Source organism: Labrus bergylta, chromosome 24 (genome assembly GCF_963930695.1).
Source record: "Labrus bergylta chromosome 24, fLabBer1.1, whole genome shotgun sequence".
Taxonomy (NCBI): Eukaryota; Metazoa; Chordata; class Actinopteri; order Labriformes; family Labridae; genus Labrus; species Labrus bergylta.
This window is the reverse complement of record NC_089218.1, coordinates 8,510,825-8,529,735: the sequence shown is the minus strand read 5'-3', so window position 1 is coordinate 8,529,735 and position 18,911 is coordinate 8,510,825. Positions and strand designations below refer to the sequence as shown.

Genomic DNA, 18,911 nt, shown 5'->3' with positions numbered 1-18,911 from the left:
CTTTTAGTAATTTAACATCAGCCGCAGAGGAACAATCTTACTTCAAGCGGCCATGTTCGTTTGTTTTTTTTTCCCGACAAGAGCTTCTTGAATTTGTGTATACAGGTGGGAAGCGGATCTTTCCGAGGATCACTTGAAGGCAGCGTTTTAATCAATTAGACGCTGCGTAACAAAACATCGTAAAATATCGCGTTAATCAGCTAATTGGTCGCTGTCGGCGAGTAGCGCAGTTGTCTTGGTAAACTACAAGTAAACATGAGACTAACTTGTGTTTTGGAGCCGTGTTGTCGCCCAACTCATGAACGTAAGTTTAAAATTAATCAACTAGTTTATTTTATTTATTTTTTAAATTGAAGTGCAATATGGAAACATAGTGTGAATAATGTCACTGCAGCAACTTGCTAATCAATCAATCAATTAGGCTTATTACTCTTCATCCACAATGTGTTAGAAAGTAGTGATGAAAGTGCCACAGCTTTTTCGTCTTTCTTGGAGAGGAAAAGATTGCAAAGTATTCAACACCATTTAATAAACACTGTCATTCTGTGTTTTATTCAGTGGGGGTTTTTATTTGTATACAATATTGTAAAGGGAATTATAAATCTTTAAAAGGCAAATAAATACAATCTACACTGTAAAAAAGGAATAACTTCACTGAAGTAACATGCTTCAGAATACATGACTTCACTAAGAGCTCTCAATTCAAACTCAAGTCAGAACAGAGAGATGCAGGCCATCCAAAGACTCCTGAGCGATTCACAATTTTGCAGTCTTTCTTTCCTTCGTTCAAAGTCAATGCTTTACTTTCTCCCCCCCCCCTTACTTTTCCATTACAGTGAGTGTGGCGCTGCTTTTGGCCTTGCCCATGGTGAACTTCACCGCCCCGCTCATGTCTACGCTGGTGTTTTTCAGGGTGAGTTTGTGGACTGTCCCGTGGCTTTCAACTCGAACGAAGGGGCCTGGCTGAAGAGCCTCTCCATTCAGAGTCCAAACGGGGGCCTTGTTTATGTCGACAGATACCTCGCACTGGAAACACGCTGCCTCCGACTCAGTCACCTCCTCATCCTCTAGTTCTTTGACAATTACAAGCGCTTGGGCTGCAGAAACAAAGGGGAAACATGCTATCATGGTGTTGTTCAAAACTCATCAAATCCAACAGCAGTAAGATAGAGAAGCAAAGATTCACCTCCTTTTCATTTTAGGATCAAGAACCCTCTACAACCAGCTTACCTTCCACCATCAGTTTGGCTTTACATGTGTGCTCCCCAACCTCGATGCTGTAGGTGCCCTCGTCCTCCACTGACGCCTGCAAGATGACTAGTTTGTGGGAGCATTCATCTGCCAGGATCTCAACTCGATCCGAGGGAGCGAGCTCCTCTGTGCCCTTATACCAGGTGGCGCTGCAGCGAGGCGAAGAAACGGTGCATTCAAGGATCACTCTGTGTTTCTCCAGGGCTGTACGATCTCGCAGGGGTTTTACGATGGTGACAGGAAGCTCTGAGGCGAGAGGCACACGTTCAAGGTTTTTCATGAAACATTTTTAAACTGTTACAATCCCATACAGATTCAACTCAGACAACAAAACAAAGTGAGACTTACCTTCTACTTCAAGGTAAGCCGTGGACTCTATATCCTTGGCTGTAAAGCGGATTTCCCCAGCGTCCTCAGCTGTGACGTTACACATGAGTAGGAAGTGTTTGGTCCCTGAAAGAGGACAAAAGATTTGTACAATCCACCTACATTACAGCTCTTCTTTAAATTTGGTGAGTTCAAACTTCAATAAGACAATTACCAGTGCTTCATTCATTTTTGTCGTCCCTCTGTAAGTGTTGCTTCTCTTCATTTGGTGCTACCTGGGAGCCTTGCAATTCCCTTTACACCCACCAGAGGTCATCCCAAATACTTGTATCATTTGTTTAGAGGCAACTTTTTTTGCAACTTAAAAGATGATTTAATTTTTCCCTTGTTTTATTTACATTTTTATTCATAAAATACATTTCATTCCTTGGTTACTAAGGCAGTGTGTGTATCTAAGTGCTTTGAATTTTGCAGAGATTTCTTCTTCACTCTCTCTCATCACTCCCATGACTAATCACTTCCTCCTTTTTCTAACCTTCAGTGCGGATCTTGATGGTGCTAGTGGGCCGGATCTTGTGCCCATCTTTGTACCACTCTCCTGGGACGTCTTCCAGAGAAACCTCACACATGAAGACAGCGTTGTGGTCCTCCTGGATGTAAAGGTCCTCCAGATCGTGCACTAACTCCAACTTGTGCTCTGAGAGGTTAGTACAGAGATTCAGATTCGCAATAATAGAATCCCAAAAAAAAAAAAAAATGTTGTACACCAATATATACATTTCCCAGTATAGCCCCTTGTAAGGTTATATACTGAACTAAGCACACTTGTTCAGTGTCTGCAAATAAAAGAGCAAGTGTGCAGGCATAACTTCTTCTCGCTGTGTTATAATTCTTACCATAAACCTCCAGTGAACAGGAAGTGTTGATGTCTCCTGTGTCACATGTGTAGGAGCCAGAGTCAGCCAGAGAGCACAGCAAAATCTGACAGAAACGCTTTCGCCCCATGGAGTAGATCCGACAGTTCTTTCCTGGCTTCAGCTCCGTCCCATTCTGGTTCACAAAAGCAAGCGTGCACAGGTATGTCTCATGAACCGGGAAAATGCATTTCACAGTAAGCAAAAGCAAAGTCAAGAGCGAATGGGGTTGTAATTGGTCTATTTTTACCTTAAGCCATCTGACTTCAACAATTTGTCTGGAGAATTCACACTCCAAAGTGGCCGAGCATTCCTCCTCCACACGAACATCGGAAAGTGGTCTCAGGATAGTCACCGGAGTCTCTGTTGATTTTAAATCCAATCAACAACACAATTAACAAGCAACTGAATAACCTCATGGGTCAATGATGTGGTCGTAGTTCACTTTTCCAGTTTGCAATTTATTAAAACTAACCAAATGTGTACTTTAACAGCAAAGCAGAGCTCCACAGGCCAGTATTTACCTTTGACAGTGAGCCTTGCAGTGGTGCGTACCCCTTCAGCTGAGAAGACGATGGTGCCCGTATCCTCCAGGGTGAGATTTGACAGGGTGAGGCCATGGACTAATCCATTGGTGCTCACCCGAGACTGGTTGTTCGGTTTCACTCGAATGCCATCCTTCTGCCAAATTCCCTCCACATCCGTGTGCGAGAGCTCCACTTCGAAGGAGGCTGTCTCTCGTTCAAAGGTTTCCTGATCAGTTAGGCCTTTGCGGATGGAGATTTTACGGGCTGGATTGGAAGAGATAAGGGGGGCGATGGCGGTGATGATTATTTCCGAGATTCAGAAACTATTCTTATCAGAATGAAATCATACTATTGTGAAGATCACTCCCTTAATCCTAGGGTAATGTAATCTATAATTTAACACCCCTGTAATTTGTAAATTAAATCTTTTATATCTGCATTTTATGTATAACAACATTTCTCTGAAGCATCGCTAACACTTTCCGTGTACATTGAAAAGAACACTATGTTTCAAGGACAATAAAGGGTGGTTCAAATATAGAACAAGCTCAGTTTATCACATGACAAAAACAACACCTACAGGTGCTCCATAGCACCATGTCATTCAACACACTATTGTTGACAGCGTGGCCTTGTTTCAAAAAAACCTTTTCACACTTGCAGGACTAGCCCTGCTATTCTTAGGCTCTCTTTGCACTGTGCCATACTTTGAAAACACCTTACAATATCCTGTTCTTCAGTTTCACAGAAATCAGTGTTAAAGCTGTACACTAAACTCGCTGCTGAACAATTCCTACCAATTTAATTGTTCTGCTACCCCTCAAATATTTGAATGTATTCAAGTGAAGTATTTCAATAGTGTCTAAAACGAAATAAAATGGTTGGCCAAATATTTAGCAAAAATGCAAAATACTTTCTAAGAAGCCGCCTTTGTTTTTTTAATATTTTTTGGAAAAATACATGCATTTCAGGTTCAACTGTCGGTCTGACAAAACAAGAAACATGATCATGTAATATTGAGGTCTTTATAAGTAAACACCATGGACCACTTACGTTCCACATTGAGCTTGACCTGGGCCCGGTCATGCAGGGTCTCACAGCGATAGGTCCCCCGGTCGGCCAGAGTCAGGTTCTGGATGCTCAAACTGCGTTTACAGCCATTCTGTGATAGGGTGTGTCTTGGACCAGGCTGGATGACCACTCCTTGCCTCATCCACTGTACTTCTCCTGTCTCAAGGCTGATCTCTGTCTCTAAGGTGGCGTCACCAAACTCTTCTGCCATTACAGCCTCCATTTTCTTCGTAAACATGACCTGGGCCTCTAAAATGTGTGAGAAGAGACAGAAAGATCGGTTTCAAGGAACTCCTGATTGTGCACCATATCTCGTCTTTTTGTCATGAAATGATCATACCGTTAACTTTGAGGCTTGCTTTGCTGATTTGTCCCTCAGCCTCTGCTGTAATCTTCGAGCAGTCCAAAATCTGACACTTTTTGATGACCAAGGTTTGACACAAACCGTTCTGGTTTGCCTGGAAACGATCACCCAGGGTGATAGGCTCATTATCCATGAGCCAGACCAACTGGACATCCTCAGGGGAAACAACACACTTAAATGTGGCATCTTCTCCTTCAAGAACAGTGGTGTTGTGGAGCTCTGTCAGGAACTCCACTACTCTTGGCACTAAAAAGACATAATAGAGATTATGAACCTCTATCCACACCTCAACAAGAAAATCTAAGTCCAGGAATACTTACTCTCTACTCTCAGTATTGCCACAGTCCGATCATCTCTGGACTCACAGGCGTACTCCCCAGCATCCTCTCTGGTTAAACGGTGGATGGTCAAGCTTCGCTCAACTCCATCTGCCCGGATGGAGAACCTTCTGCTTGGAACAACCTCTAGGCCATTCCTTAACCACTGGACATCTGCTTTTGGCTTGCACACCTCACAACGAAGGGTCACCATACCATCAGCATGGGCCACAGTGTCTCGCAGAGGACTCATAAACTTGATTCTCATTTCTGTGATCGAAAAAAAAACAAACAAGAAAATGGCTTATAAGTCCAAACTGAAGTATTGTACATCATTTTTGGATAATAAAAGGAAGCTGAGTGTTAACCTTTCACCAGCAAGCTGAAGTTGATCTGGTCAGTGTTCACGTCGCAAGTGTACTCGCCAGCATCAGAGCGCCTCAAAGGGTCGATAGTGAGAGTGCGCTCATGACCCTCAGTGAGTGCTCTGAAACGCTCTCCTTCAACAGGCGACCAGTCTTTCTGCCAACGCACAACAGCACTTTCTTTGGACACGTAGCTCGTCAATGTCACGCTCTCCGCCTCGTACCCCGTCACAACAATGTCATCCTGCTTGTTCACAAATGTTACTGGAGACTCTGACGGAAGAGACAAGAGAGGTCCCAAGTATAGTTAAACTGCAACGAGAATTAAATATTGGCAGTGTTCACTCTGAATCTTTACCTTGAATCCTGACAATGCTGATCATCTTGTCGTCCACGGCATCACACACATACTTCCCAGAATCTGATGGCTGGACATTTGAGATGATAATTTTTCTCAAAGTGCCGTAGGTCTCAATATATGTACGGGAGTCTTCAGAAAGCAGACGGTCATTGAAGTACCACTGAGCAGGGGCATTGTCCCGGGACACTTCACATGCCAGGATTAGGTCTTCCCCTGCCATCATCTCTTGGTAGTCAGGGTCATTTGAGTTACCCACAATTCTCACTGGAGGCTCTAAAGTCAAGGAGAAAAGACAGTTGCTTCTTTTGGGGAACAGTTTTAAACTCAAACCTTTTATTTGAGATTCATAAAAAAACAAAAATCCTACCTTCTACTGTAACCTGGAAGCTGATGCTGTCATCTCCAACATCCAGGAAGTACTCTCCTGAGTCTCCAATCTCAGTGTTTAGGATGACCAGCGAGCGGAAAGCACCTTCTTCTTCTTCGCAGAACCTTTCATCACCCTCAACACGGCAGTTATCCTTGTACCACTTGGCTACGGCATTAGCTCTGGACAGCTCGCACTCCAGCACAATGTCATCAGAAATCAGAGATTTTAGATTTGTCTTAATCTCTGACTTTCTTAGGATCTTCACTGGAGGCTCTGTAATACGGAATTACATATTAATACTCAATTATGGTCAAGGGAGAGAAATAATCTGAGGATCTGATACATAATGCCTCTTACCTGAAACTTTGACCTGGAAATCAATTTTATCATCTACAGCGTCACAGGTGTACTTCCCAGAATCCTCTGGGGTAGGAGAGTGGATGGTCAGACGGTGGATCAGTCCGTCCTCTGTGATGGTGACGTTACTGCTCTCTTGTATTTCTCTGCCATTTAGCCACCATATGACTTCAGCACTTGGCCGGGACACCTTGATCTCCAGCACGATTGGTTTGCCGGTTAAACTCTCCAGTCTGTCAAGCATGTTTTGGGGACGAGTAAGCGTCACTGGTGACTCTGAAAGAAGGCATGAACAAGGTTTTTTTTGGGGGGGTGGGGGGGGCAAGGGTCATGAAAGATGGGAATGTGCCCAAATAATCTAAACTTGGTTATCCATTTATCATGATGCTAAATTGTGAGCCTTCCACCTCAATCTTACCTGTAATAGTCACAAGGAAGGCAACAGAATCATCTTCAGTGTCACATATGTATTCCCCTGCATCTTCCACAGTGGTGAAAGGTATGATCAGTCTACGTTGGGCCCCATCCACCTTCAGGATCAAATTAGGACCCTCCTCTACCTCCAGGCTGTCCTTATACCACCGGACAGGGGCATCGGCCTGGGAGATCTCACAGCTGAGCTCCAGCCTCTCAGGGGCCAAATGAGTCAATTCCAAGTCAGATTCACTGGGGGAAATTATTCTTACTAGTGGTTCTGGAGGAGGAAGAAGACAGTTCGCAATCTTTTAAAAAATGCTTTAAAGATTCTAAGTGCGGTAAAAAGAAAAAAAACGGTCCTACCTTTGACAGAAAGCTGGAAGAAGACAGAGTCCCCATCAGTTTCGCAAACATATTCTCCACCATCCTCCACTGAGCCAGAGAGAATGCTCAGCCTCCGGTAAGGACCTTCTGATATCAACTGGACGCTGTTGCTTTCCTCCACCTCCTGGCCGTCCTTGAACCAACACACCTTCCCACTGGATCGGGACAACTCGCACTGCAGGTGGATCTCCTCTGAGACGTAGCCCTCCATCACAATATCATCCTTAGGTTCAACAATCATCACTGGAGGCTCTGTGTTTGAAGTCAGAGGAAACAACGTCTTTAATGGAAGAGAGATGTTCTACACTTCGCTCACCTTTGAATATATGTTTTTAAACATTACTTAGAAAAACGGGGACATCCATATACCTTTGATATTGACAGTGAACTCTATGTTGTTGTTTCCTGCTTGGCAGGTATAGCTTCCAGCATCTGACGTCTCTGCAGAGCGAATGATCAGCCTCCTCATGGTCCCCTCTGCCTGCAGAGTGATTTTGTCGCTGGGCTTTACCTCACAGCCATCCTTATACCTGTGACATATAAAATAAAACAGATAACACAATGTCTTAAATAACCAACTAATGATTTTAGGAAACCTGCATGGAAAAACAACAAATCAACAACAACAACAACATCAATGTAATAAACAGCATAAGTAGAAGCACATATTGGCTAACAATTCTCTTCATCTTACCACACAACCTCTGCATCTTCTGCAGAGACATGACAGAGGAGCACCACAGGGTCCAGCTCCATACTGCTCTTATGGAGCTCCTCTTCTGGGACGGGAGTAAACTCCACAGGTCGACCTGCAGAAAACAGGAGGAGTCAGCAGCTGGAACACAAGGTACCAGTGATTTAACTTCTATCCATCAAATCAGAAATATTTTTTGCAATTTGTTTTAATCATAAAACAAATCCTGGATGAGGTAGTTGCGGTTATTAGGCGTTGGCATTTGTTGCAAACAACCTTACAAGGTTTTGAGTTCGCTGTACAGAAGATCATATGAAGGAACCCGAAGGGCCAACACATTTCTAACCATAGACTACAAAAAATGACTCATCAGACAAGATACATTTGCGTTTTTTTTATGAAAGAAAGTATGAATGTGAATGTTGTCATTTCAGAAAATCCTGAGAAGCACTTTTTCCTGATAAACACTTCTTACCTGCAACATCCACATTGAATTTGATGACATCTCCAGAAGTTTCACATGCGTAAACTCCAGAGTGAGATGCATCAGCTGATTGGATCACAATTCTCCTCATGTTCCCATCTGCTTGGATGTTAAGACCATCGGTCACCTCCATCTCCTTGCCATCTTTGAACCAGGATACTTTTGCAAAGGGGTGGGAGACTTCACAGTAGAGCACAATAGCATCACCTATGTCCACCCTTTTTTTGCTGTCTAAGTCTGACAGAGGACTGAATTTTATGACTGCAGCTGCAAAGAAGTAAACCCACAATCAAACACCAAAGGACAGCATCATTAACATGTTAAATGTGACAGAATAAATATTTCTACACCTACGTTTCACTCTGAGTACAGCTGAATCTCTGACTCCGTTGGCTATAAATGTGATCTCTGCTGTGTCCTCTGCAGCGCAAGTTTCACGAATAACCAATGAGTGCTTTGTTTGGGACTGTTGTACTGAATATCGGCCGCCATGTTGCAGTTGTGCGCTATTTAAAAACCAGGTTCCAACCATTGTTGCAGACAGTTCAATGGAGAAGTGGGCGTCTTCTCCTTCCACAACTTCACAGCCTTTCATGTTACAGTGAATCTTGGGTCCAGGAACTAAGGAAACAGTATAATTTTAAGTTTACAAAGAATTTAAACCTCATTGGAATTTGAAATAACATGAATATTTAAGCATCATTCTGCATTGTAAACATTTATATTAAATTGAATCCACCAGCATGAAAGCCAGTCTTTCATGTAGCCTATGTTTTAAGAGAATGAAGATAGATTTACAATGAATAAAATGTTCATTTCTTTATCACAGTTATCCTCCTTACCCAGATGGACAGCTTTGGGAAACTCCACATGACCGCTTCTCCCGTACTTGTTGATGCAGCAAACACGGAACCGGTAGTCGCCTTCACATGGCACGCTGTCACCAGCGACCTCAGCTGTAGTCGCAGTCTCTGAGGTGAAACACTTCTGCCACTCTTGGGAGCCAACTTCCTGTCTCTCCACAACAAAGATGGATCGGGTGGAGGTCTGGCTGTTGGGGGCTGGCACCCAGGTAAGCAGAGCACTGTTGGGGCGATCCTCGTCCATTTTGACTCCGACAGGACAGATAGGAGGGCTATGTCTTGTGGCTGCAATACAAAAAGGGCAAAGTAAATAGTAAAAGAATGATTAAGGCAAGTTAGCCTGTTTGATGAAATAATGTAAAATAAAAATGTCATCATCAAGCCTGTGTAACTTTGGCTTCCAACAATTTACAATTAACTTAATTACAATATGGGATATTTGTCTAAGACCTTCCCATGTCACCTAAGAAATATTTCCAAAACCTTTCATAAACCAATTCAGTCAAAGTAGAGACAATCGCATACATTACGGTTTCCTGAATTTACCTTTAACCTTGAGACGTGAAGAGGTCTTGGAGCTTCCTGCGACAAAGGTCACTACACCTGAGTCTTGATAGGTCACGTTGACGAAGACCAGAATGTGAGTTTTTCCGAAAGACTTCAGGATCGTTTGATGAGTCTCGTGCAGTTTCAGACCGTCTTTGAACCAGTGGATCTCCATTTCGTCGCTTTCCACTTCCACGCAGAACACGGCGTTCTCACCCTCCAGGACCTCCAGCTTTCGGGGAAGCTTACGAATAATTGTACCTGTAAGTAGAAATAATTGGTATTGTATAGCCAATTTATTTTAGAGTAAAATCTGTTGTTCATTGTTTTCTTAGGTTACATCAAATATTTATTTTTTTACATTGAAAGACACGATTACCTAGAGGTCAACTAAAATGATACATTTGATTTTTGAAGATCACAAGATCTTTTGATATGGTTTGATATGCTGAATAAAAATGTCTCATTTGTGGATCTTAAACCCCACAATGTAATGTAAGTGGGTTCATTAGCTTTTCTGAGGCTTTAAAATGTAACCACTATAAACTCAATGAATTACCTTTTTATTTTAGAAATGTAAAGTAAAGAATACCTTTCACTGACAGCTCTGCGATGCTTTTTGCTCCATCTGGCATCTCGCAGAGATACACTCCATCGTCGTCCGTCCCAACATCATGGATGGTCAGTCTCCGTCTGGTTCCTTTCTGCTCCATGCCGTACTTACTGCTGGGCATCAGCCGCTGGTCCTCCAGGTACCAGGCTGATGGGATTGACTCATCAGGGACCTCGCACTCCAACACGGCCACATCCCTCTCCCTTACCTCTACGTCTTTTAAAGGACACCTGAACCGCACAGCTGGGCCTAAAAAAAATGTTCATATTGGTTTTATATGGTTTTTAAAAAGATCTGCTTAAAGTAACACCGTAAAGTTTTTTTTTTTTAAAGTTTAACTTACAATCCAATGTTTATTTTTAAAGATGTCTTCTACTGAAATATTTGTGTTTGACCAGTTACACTTGCAGGAAAAGCTGATATTTTTTTTAAAAGATTGAGGTTCTCTTACCTTTCACAGACAGGTGAACAGCGCTGAGTGTGTTTCCAAGAGCATTTGATGCTGCACACACATACAGTCCTGTATCCTGCACTTTACAGTACAGAACCTTCAGTGTGTAGTAACCCTCTCTGTCCTCAAATACCAAATGACGCCTCCCTGGCTCTAGGGGAACCCCATCTTTCTTCCAAATGATCTCTGGCTTAGGCTTCCCTGTTACAAAGCAGCGGAACTTGGCGTGTTTCCCCTCTGCCACTGCAAACTTCTTTGCTTTAGAAGCATTGACAGTTTGCTCCTCTGTAAGCCTTGACAAGCTGAGCCTCCCGCCCCTGTGCTTTGGCGACCATTGGCTGCTTGCCTGACCATTTGAGGACTTCTTACTGTCGCCCCGCTCCGGTACAGGCTCAACAAGCAGGACAGCACCTGCCAGGGCCTCGCCATGGCAGTTGGTGGCCCTGCAGGTGTAGACCCCTTTGTCTGGCATGCGTGTCCTGTAGATCTTGAGCTGGAACCAGCCGCCATCTTGATTGTTCACGCTGAAGTGTGCGCTCTCGAAGATGTCATTCAGCTTCTTCCCGTCTTTCTCCCATGTTACCTCTGGAAGAGGAGTGCCCCAGATTTTGCAGGAGAAGGCAGCGTCTTCTCCCCGATCCACCCTCAGAGAGAGAGGCTTGATGAGAAATCGAGGTTTGTCCTCAGAAGTTTGATCAACCTCTTCTCGAGCTTCATTTAACTTGCTGTTCCACCTGTGCTCTCCATTCACCCCTTCTCCATTTTCTCTCCTATGTTCACCATTTGGCATTGTACAGAAGCCATTCAGTTGTCCTTGGAGCTCACCATTTTCCTTTGTTGGCTGCTTCACACCATTGACTGCTAATTGCCTTTGCCCCCCGTCTTGTGGCTGGGCCTCTCCTTCTACTTTCAGGGAGGCTGCGGCATAGGTTTCACCTATGCTATTTTTGGCCTTGCAAATATACTGGCCAGCATCATGCAGAGTCACCCCATTAATGATTAGAAGGTAAGCTTTCCCCTCCTCAGAAAGCTTGTAGTGTCCATCAGACAGGATCTGGACACTTTTACGCTCCCAGATCACATCAGGACGAGGGTCACCATCAATTTGGCACCTCAGTGTTGCAACTGTGCCGCACTTTGCCACTATAGGGCGGGGATAGCCCAAAAGGCGAGGAGCTCCTCCAAAAATATCCATTGCAATGTCTCCTTCTTTTTGGGTTTGAATGAAGAAATGTCCTAATTTTCTGGGTTGCCTTGATTATCGCCTCGTTGGTGAAATAGCTGTAAGACAAAGAGAAGTTTATTTTGGAAGGCCGTCAACTTCAACTGTTACGCTGAATCAAACAATGTTAAGCTTAAGTTTTGACATGAAGTCCAGTAAATGGTTGTCATCTGTACCTCTTTGTCTACATCTAACCTGATGATTGATTATAGAGAGACCTGTATTGCTATGTTTCAAACATTCCAACTTCTTCATGAAGTCGTCGAGGGTTAACTGAGCGTCAGTTCGCTCTTTATCACATCCTTTTATTGAAGTATTTTTTTCTGGCAAACATAAACCACTCTCACTTGTGTCTCAGCTGGTGCTGTAACTCATTGAAGAGTGTATTTATAAAGTAGTATGTCCAAAAAAAGACACCAGCGACCGTGTGTCACACAGCACACATCTGCAATCACTAACTAACGCAAAACTGACACGTGACTGTATGTGTGGAGTATGAGTTTACTGATGTATTTTCTTTGTTCTAAATAGTTGCATTGTTGTCATGTATGCAGTCTGATCACCCTTAATAGTCTCTTGATTAAGACGTATAGTAGCTTATGGCTCATGCTAAACCAGCCAGAAAACGTCAATCTCTCTCATGTGGCTCAATTGTTTCCCTAATGTTGTCACCACCTTTCTTTGGGCATTAAGAATTGCAACAGTCCCTGCTGTATGACGCACCACAGTCCTTATCCAATGCACATCCTCTAAACAGCATGGATCATTAGTTATGTATGGTCAGTCTTGAAATGAAACAGGCAACAGAACAGCCAAAGGATAAACTTACCGTTGCTTTTGAGTCGCCTTTAAATCATTTTGCAACTGTTTGCGTTGATTCCTTTATCCAAATTATCCTCAGCTGTCATCATTTCATTTGTATGACTTTTGGTCCTTCCACAAAATTGTCTTTTTCTCGTTAGAAATGCCAAATATTGGTTCCTTTGATCCGATGAACAGTCATGAAGGCTGAGAGACCCCTCAGCTCTTTCCCCTCTGGTTTGGTTTGTTGTTTTTTGACTCTGCCACAGCCTCTGTACACCTCCTGGTCACTGTGAGTTAAAGCGAGCAAGACTAATCAGTTCTTCTATTCACCCCTGGTGGCTCACAATTGTAGTTTCATCTCTTGGTTGTGTCTCCTCAGTTTGGCGTTGGATTACAGGTGGCTGAGAGGAATACGACCACAGACGTTCAGCAGAGTTCTTGGTTCATGCGTCAGCTCTGATACTATCATTGTCCAACAGCCTAAGAGTGAGAGAGGGGGTTGGAATGGGTGGTGGAGGGGCATTAAATGCTTTCGCAGCTGCTGCCACTGCGAGCCACTACCTAAAAATACCGGCAGTTTCGATGACAGCAGGTCAGATAAAGTTAGGCCCTCCATTCACAGACCATGGCTCACTGAAGATAAGGGGGAGGCTGAGCTCTGCTATGGATCTCCCGGCTCAATAGATATCCCGAGTTAAACCTTAGAAAAGAAAGGACACTCCAGCTGCTGGGACTCCTTGAGTCATGAGTCACGCTGACCCACAAATAGGGTCAGACTAGAGTCACATCAATGTAAGAAAAGGAAATTTAAAAAACAAACTTGAACCTAAAACGATTTAAGCATCGCAAAAATCCTGATATCGTTTGTTGTATTTGATCCTTGAGATAAATTATAAGGCTTTGTAGATCTAAAAAACGACATAATTAAGTCAAACAGTTTGAAGCCTCCATGGGTCCTTAAGGCAAATCTAAAAGGTTACATGATGATTGAAGTAACACAGCTTTTCTTGAGACAGTAACTTTTTACCAAATTTCAGAGGGAGATATCAGTATTAAAAATGTTTTGGATCAAGCAAATCTATTATAAGATGAAACATTGGAAACCATCTGTGGGAATCTTCTGAATTTTAGAGTTGACATTAATACTGAAGAAAATGTGTTTATTCTTAAAAAAAAAAGAAAAACAAGGTCCTTGAGGGCTATTACAGCGGATGAATGTGAAATAGTTTGAGTAAGAAATAAAGCAGAACATTTTTTAGACCTAATTCTGAATAAATAGATAATTCTGCTTGATACTGCTTGACTAAAAAAATAAGGGCTTATTCTTTCTGCGTCTTCATCAACTGCAAAAACCATTGAGGCTTTTTTTCATGCCTCAGAAAAAACGTATTAACTGTAGCAGGAAAAAGGTTAAAACTGAATAAAGAGGACATTAGACAAGGCATTACAGCAAGTGGAAGTATAAGCCTTTTTGTAAGCTGAGACTGTTCTCAGGCATTCCTGAGATAGTGATAAGAAAAAGATTACCTCAGTGTCAAAAGAATTTAAGCCCATTATGACCCGATGAGCGCTATCCTCACTATCAGGGTGTTAGGAAACCGTTTCAATGTAATTTTTTGCTGCTTTCATAGTTCAGGTCTGAACTAGAAGCTGTAAATTGAACAGATATGATTATAAATGCATAGAGAATAAAGTGAAGCAGGTTTTTTTGTCATGTATAACACAGAACTCCAAAGCTGTTCTGAAAGATATCAGGATTTAACAACAGATTTACAAAATAAATTGCTATTTTTCTAGTTGCATTTCCCGAAGCAAGTGGTTGTACTTGTGCAGTTAACAGACTCCTACCCCCTCGCAGACTCCTGCAGATTTGCATCCGGTGTTGACAGTTGTCGCCTGCATTCTCAGACAATAACGCTCTCTTCAAGTGGAGTGTTTTGGACAAAGCCACTGATAGACGCTGCAAACTGTTGTCCCAGTTGTGTGACCTTCAGTGCCTTGGCATACCACCTTTAACAAAGATGTATTGAAACAAGTACCAAGAAGAGATGTTAAATCATTTCTAGTTAGAAGAAACTAAAATAACCTCTGATAACAAGCCCCTGTTATAAAACAATTTGCTAAATGAATAGCAGAGTCATTTGAAGGACTGACACCACACTAGTGGTTCCATTTAAAGCTGCTGGTACCTCTGACATCCATGCAGTCATCCCTGCAGCTGTTAGGTACGATGACTACCACGAATCAAAAGCACAGCACCGCTCTTAGTCATGAGATTGGGTTTCAATATCAAAAGCTGAAGAGGATTGACAGAGGCTGTAGCCTTTTAAATAGACGTCAATCACCCCTGTTTTGAGTTGAGGAAACCTTTACAAGTTAAATCAACCTCTTCTTACCAGAAATGAAGAAATCATTTTGCTTAATGTGCTTTTACTGATTTTTGGGGCAAAAAATTAAAGAAACTTGGTCATTAATATTTTTTAAGTTTAATGCAAAGCTGAAAGTTCACTTCAGCCAGTGTGCATCCAGTCTCCCTGTATCTGAACTGAGTGGTGTATCATAAACAGGCCGTCCACTGAATCTTTCAGGTCCAGGCTCTGCTGAGGTGGACAAGCTGGATTGAGTTAAAACAAAAACAAAGCAAACTTTGAAACTTTCTGAGTAAAAACTAAAGTAAAACTAAGACATGAACCCTGAGTTTGATTTTCTTCCTTTTTTAAACTTCAGCATTTGCATCATTGTCCAGCAGATGGGGCTAGAGATTTATTTAAACTGGCCTTTTATTTTATTTTTTTTATATAGTCAACACAAACTCAAGTGAACTCCATACAAAATAAATGAAATACATTAAGGAGGCTCACTTTGAAAACCCACAACTCTGACCTCCCTAAGGGTGGAGGGCAGGATCATTAGTGAGTAGTGAAGCTCTGCAAATGCTCATAGCTATGAGGTCTTCTCTGTAAAGTCATTAACTGATACAGTTGAAAAGATTATTTAAATACACATGATAAAGGAACTCAACTCAGCTTTACTCAACTTAACTTTATTTATATAGCACTTCACACACAACTCTAAATGACTGGTGCTTAAGAATGTTACTTGTGAGCAGAGAAGAATGTGCAGCTTCTACTTTTTGCCATGAAATTAATTATTTCCTGTATGATCTTATCAAAGTGGAAAGTCTGGCTTCTAAATCTGTGAAAATGTTTTGGTCCGGGGGAAAAAAAACTGACCCCAGAGACCAGAAGAAGCGTTTTAAAGCGCACGTACACTCTTGAACGCATGATCCTATCCCTCCATATTTAACTTGATCTCTGCTGTGAGAGTGAGGGGTAAATGTATACTGAGAGAAAAGGAGGAGATAGGGAGGTGGGAAATGATATGGGGGGGAAAAAAAGGCATGCAGAGAAGAGAATAAAGATTGAACATTCCTGTCAGGTGACCTCTGACATTTTGGCTCCTCCTCCTTCTCCCTGCAACCTGCAAGCATGCTGGGAGAATCAACAAGGGATTCTGGGAAAGACAGGAGGAGGGCTTTTTTAAAATACAAATAACATCTGTGTGTATGTGTGAGGCAGAAAGAGGAGTGTAGTCGAGCACACATGTTTTTTTGAAATGATTATTGTTGCATATTTTTCTCCTGGGAATAATTTTAGCTCAGATTAATCAGTTTTCCTGGATGTAGCATTGGTACAGCTTGTAGCGCGTAAATCTTCTTCATGTGGGAAAAGCAGCTTTTTTTTTTTATTGTATTATTGGAAATGGAGTTTCCTGGTTTGAACTTTCCGTGGAACGTCTTCTATTTGTGGAGACAAGAGTCCAAGGGGCGCAGCAGTTGCTCTTAGTAAATTAAGCAATCTGAATCCAAAGTGATGGAACCTATTTGTGAGTGATGGATGAAAATGGTTTATTTGCACTTAAAAGCAAATTCAGTCGTTGCTTCTCACGTATCTAGTTTTGGAGTTGTTGATAAAAACCACAGAACTGGCAGAAGAAGTTTTGAAACAGAAAACTTTACCAAGAAAATTGTTTATTACCGTACCTGAAAATGAAACTGTGAATGGACCTGATTGTAACGTGAGAATTGACATAGTTGGTTTTGTTCACTGTTTAGCCAAATATATCTAAATTCCAACCTTTTTATTTGTACTTTTCTGACCTTGAAAGCTTAGACAATGATCTTAATTGGCAGAGTTGGCAAACGTATGACCATTAGGCTACAGCAGAGCCTCTTCAATATATTCCTCTAGCCAACATTTCTCATGCTCCCTTCTCAAACTGCCATCCAGTCCATCATTTTAAGTTTTCCATTCCTCAGGGTTGGTCTGCGAAGGCGGGGCAACAGTGTAGTGTGTTTTAAAAGCAATAAATCCTTGAATCTCTTCAATATCGAAGATTTTTAGATTGATCCTTGCATATTAGTAAGAGGACTTGCAATTTCAAATGTGTTCTTCTGTTAACATTTCATCAAAAGTTACAGTAGATGACTGAGCTCCGATCTGAGATCTCTCAGCCCACCAGCGTTTACTCTAAAACTCCCCACACTTTGTTTTGTGTGTAAACTCAGACCCGTATTTTGTGTTCTGCCTCGTATGGCCGATACACTCCGATCTGGGGATTTGGCCTTTAAGCCCAGCTCCATATTGCATTGGTTTTAAAAATGAGAGTCAGACGTTGTATTGGATAAATATTGCAATACTTTTCACGATCAGAAGCAGATGTGGGGCAACCTGGAAAAAAAAAAGGCACCCCGCTGAGAGGACACACACAAAACCAGCTGATAGAGGGCAAAAGAAGAATGTTCTGTATTTTATTTTATCCAACAGCAGACAACTGTGTAGACCAATCGGCTTTCAAGGTTACACACACATCTGCTGCTATTCTGAGTTTTCTGTTCTCAATCTGAAGTGATGAGGACAGGAAGCGTTCCCGACTAGAAGCGGACAAATAGTCTAAAATTTGCTTTGTCTGTTGATGCCAGCTCAAAGAATATCCAATCGGCCATTTAACTGATAAATCAAATTACTTGGATCTGTACGCCACATTGTAGAAATGTAAAGACTGCCAAGTAGACAGAATGACCATTCTCCATGTTAAATAATTAACTATTTGTAATTTGTATTTATATGAATGATGTATCTATATTGTCTAGTTCAGATAGATCTCATGTTTTGCTTCTTTAAGTACTGATGGGTTTGTCTGTATGCATCAAACGTTTTTACATATTGAATGCTGCAAAGGGTCGATGCATTTAAATGATTAAAATCATAATCTGCAAACGGAAGGCGATGCAGCAACTTGCCTGGAATAATACAAGCAGGGTCCAGGGGAGGGTAGCTCAATGAAGAGTAGTTATTTTTTTTGACCGGCCATGATAGCTTGGAAGTGGTGCCCTTTTGGCCCACAACCATTGGGGATAGGTATTAGGGTGGGGTGCATTGTGAGCTGAGAATCAGGCGAAGAGATGGAGGTTTGTGGTGGGGTGTTGGAGAATCACCGACTTGATACTTCTTGGTCTCCTGGAGAGTAGCTGTTACGTCTAAACAGCCAGGCTTGGGATACTCCTGTGCCCCAGGCTGAATGCTGCTGTGCTGGAGTTTTCTCCGAGAATCAGAGGTTCGCCTTACTCTGTGACTGCAAGTTGCCTGAGAGGAGGAATATCATTGTTTTATTTCCCTTTGTGCAAAACATAATTCGCCTTCAAGCCAGGGTGCTCTTGGGAGAAATTGCCTCACTTGGGGGAACATTAGTGGCAGTTTTTAATCTGAACGTTGTGCATCAAGGCATTGTTAACAATAATACAGTTTGTAGTCGGTCTTTTCTTTCCTTCTGCTACTTAACAATGGCTGAAACAATGCTTTTACATCCATTTAAGCATCCCACACCTTTACCTTTTTTAACTCTTAGTATGTATCCTTGAACCCTCATCTACAGCTTATTCAGGATTTAAAACTTAACTACTTAACTTCCTGCTTCAACGCTGAACAAAAATATATTACCACAAAGACGCTGCATTGCACTTCCCATCCTGTAAATAGTCACAGCTCACTTATAACAAATCTTTGACTTTTGTCTGGCACTTCAAACAATGTGATGTGTTGTTAGAGAAAGTCTGCTGTCCTGAGTGCAGCAGAAATGAGATTTACAGCACACTGACTTTCTCACTCAAGAAGAGCCATGTAATGTACAAAGGGCTTCAGCTGCAGATG

The 18,911-nt window shown here is 42.1% G+C and overlaps 1 protein-coding gene and 1 long non-coding RNA gene across 2 annotated transcripts; one reads left to right on the top strand and one right to left on the bottom strand.

The window, feature by feature from the left end:
- Positions 1-24: 24 nt before the first annotated feature.
- Positions 25-13,152, bottom strand: obsl1a (obscurin like cytoskeletal adaptor 1a). Its single transcript, XM_065951846.1, has 25 exons — positions 12,728-13,152; positions 10,677-11,957; positions 10,205-10,474; positions 9,613-9,873; positions 9,046-9,351; positions 8,558-8,824; positions 8,195-8,470; positions 7,720-7,834; positions 7,395-7,555; positions 7,005-7,277; positions 6,643-6,918; positions 6,225-6,500; positions 5,865-6,140; positions 5,495-5,770; positions 5,140-5,409; positions 4,775-5,041; positions 4,431-4,700; positions 4,073-4,339; positions 3,017-3,283; positions 2,743-2,855; positions 2,475-2,628; positions 2,114-2,275; positions 1,600-1,704; positions 1,231-1,497; positions 25-1,097 (listed from the first exon to the last, which is right to left on the bottom strand). Exons 2-25 carry the CDS (start codon positions 11,869-11,871, stop codon positions 820-822), a joined length of 6,648 nt encoding a protein of 2,215 aa, XP_065807918.1. The 5' UTR covers positions 11,872-11,957; positions 12,728-13,152; the 3' UTR covers positions 25-819.
- On the top strand, positions 2,526-8,734 carry LOC114920675 (uncharacterized). The gene is made up of 3 exons (XR_003809000.2): positions 2,526-2,655; positions 7,745-7,872; positions 8,154-8,734. It is a non-coding gene; the product is annotated as an uncharacterized lncRNA (long non-coding RNA).
- Positions 13,153-18,911: the final 5,759 nt, after the last annotated feature.

Bases quoted from the DNA above. Each gene is read 5' to 3' on its own strand.
- obsl1a (XM_065951846.1), bottom strand. From the start codon at position 11,871: ATGGATATTTTTGGAGGAGCTCCTCGCCTTTTGGGCTATCCCCGCCCT. The intron at 6,919-7,004 runs GTAGGACCGTTT...TTCCTCCTCCAG, and splicing joins CTTCCAGCTTTCTGTCAAAG to AACCACTAGTAAGAATAATT. The intron at 5,771-5,864 runs GTAGGATTTTTG...CCTTGACTTTAG, and splicing joins CTTCCAGGTTACAGTAGAAG to AGCCTCCAGTGAGAATTGTG.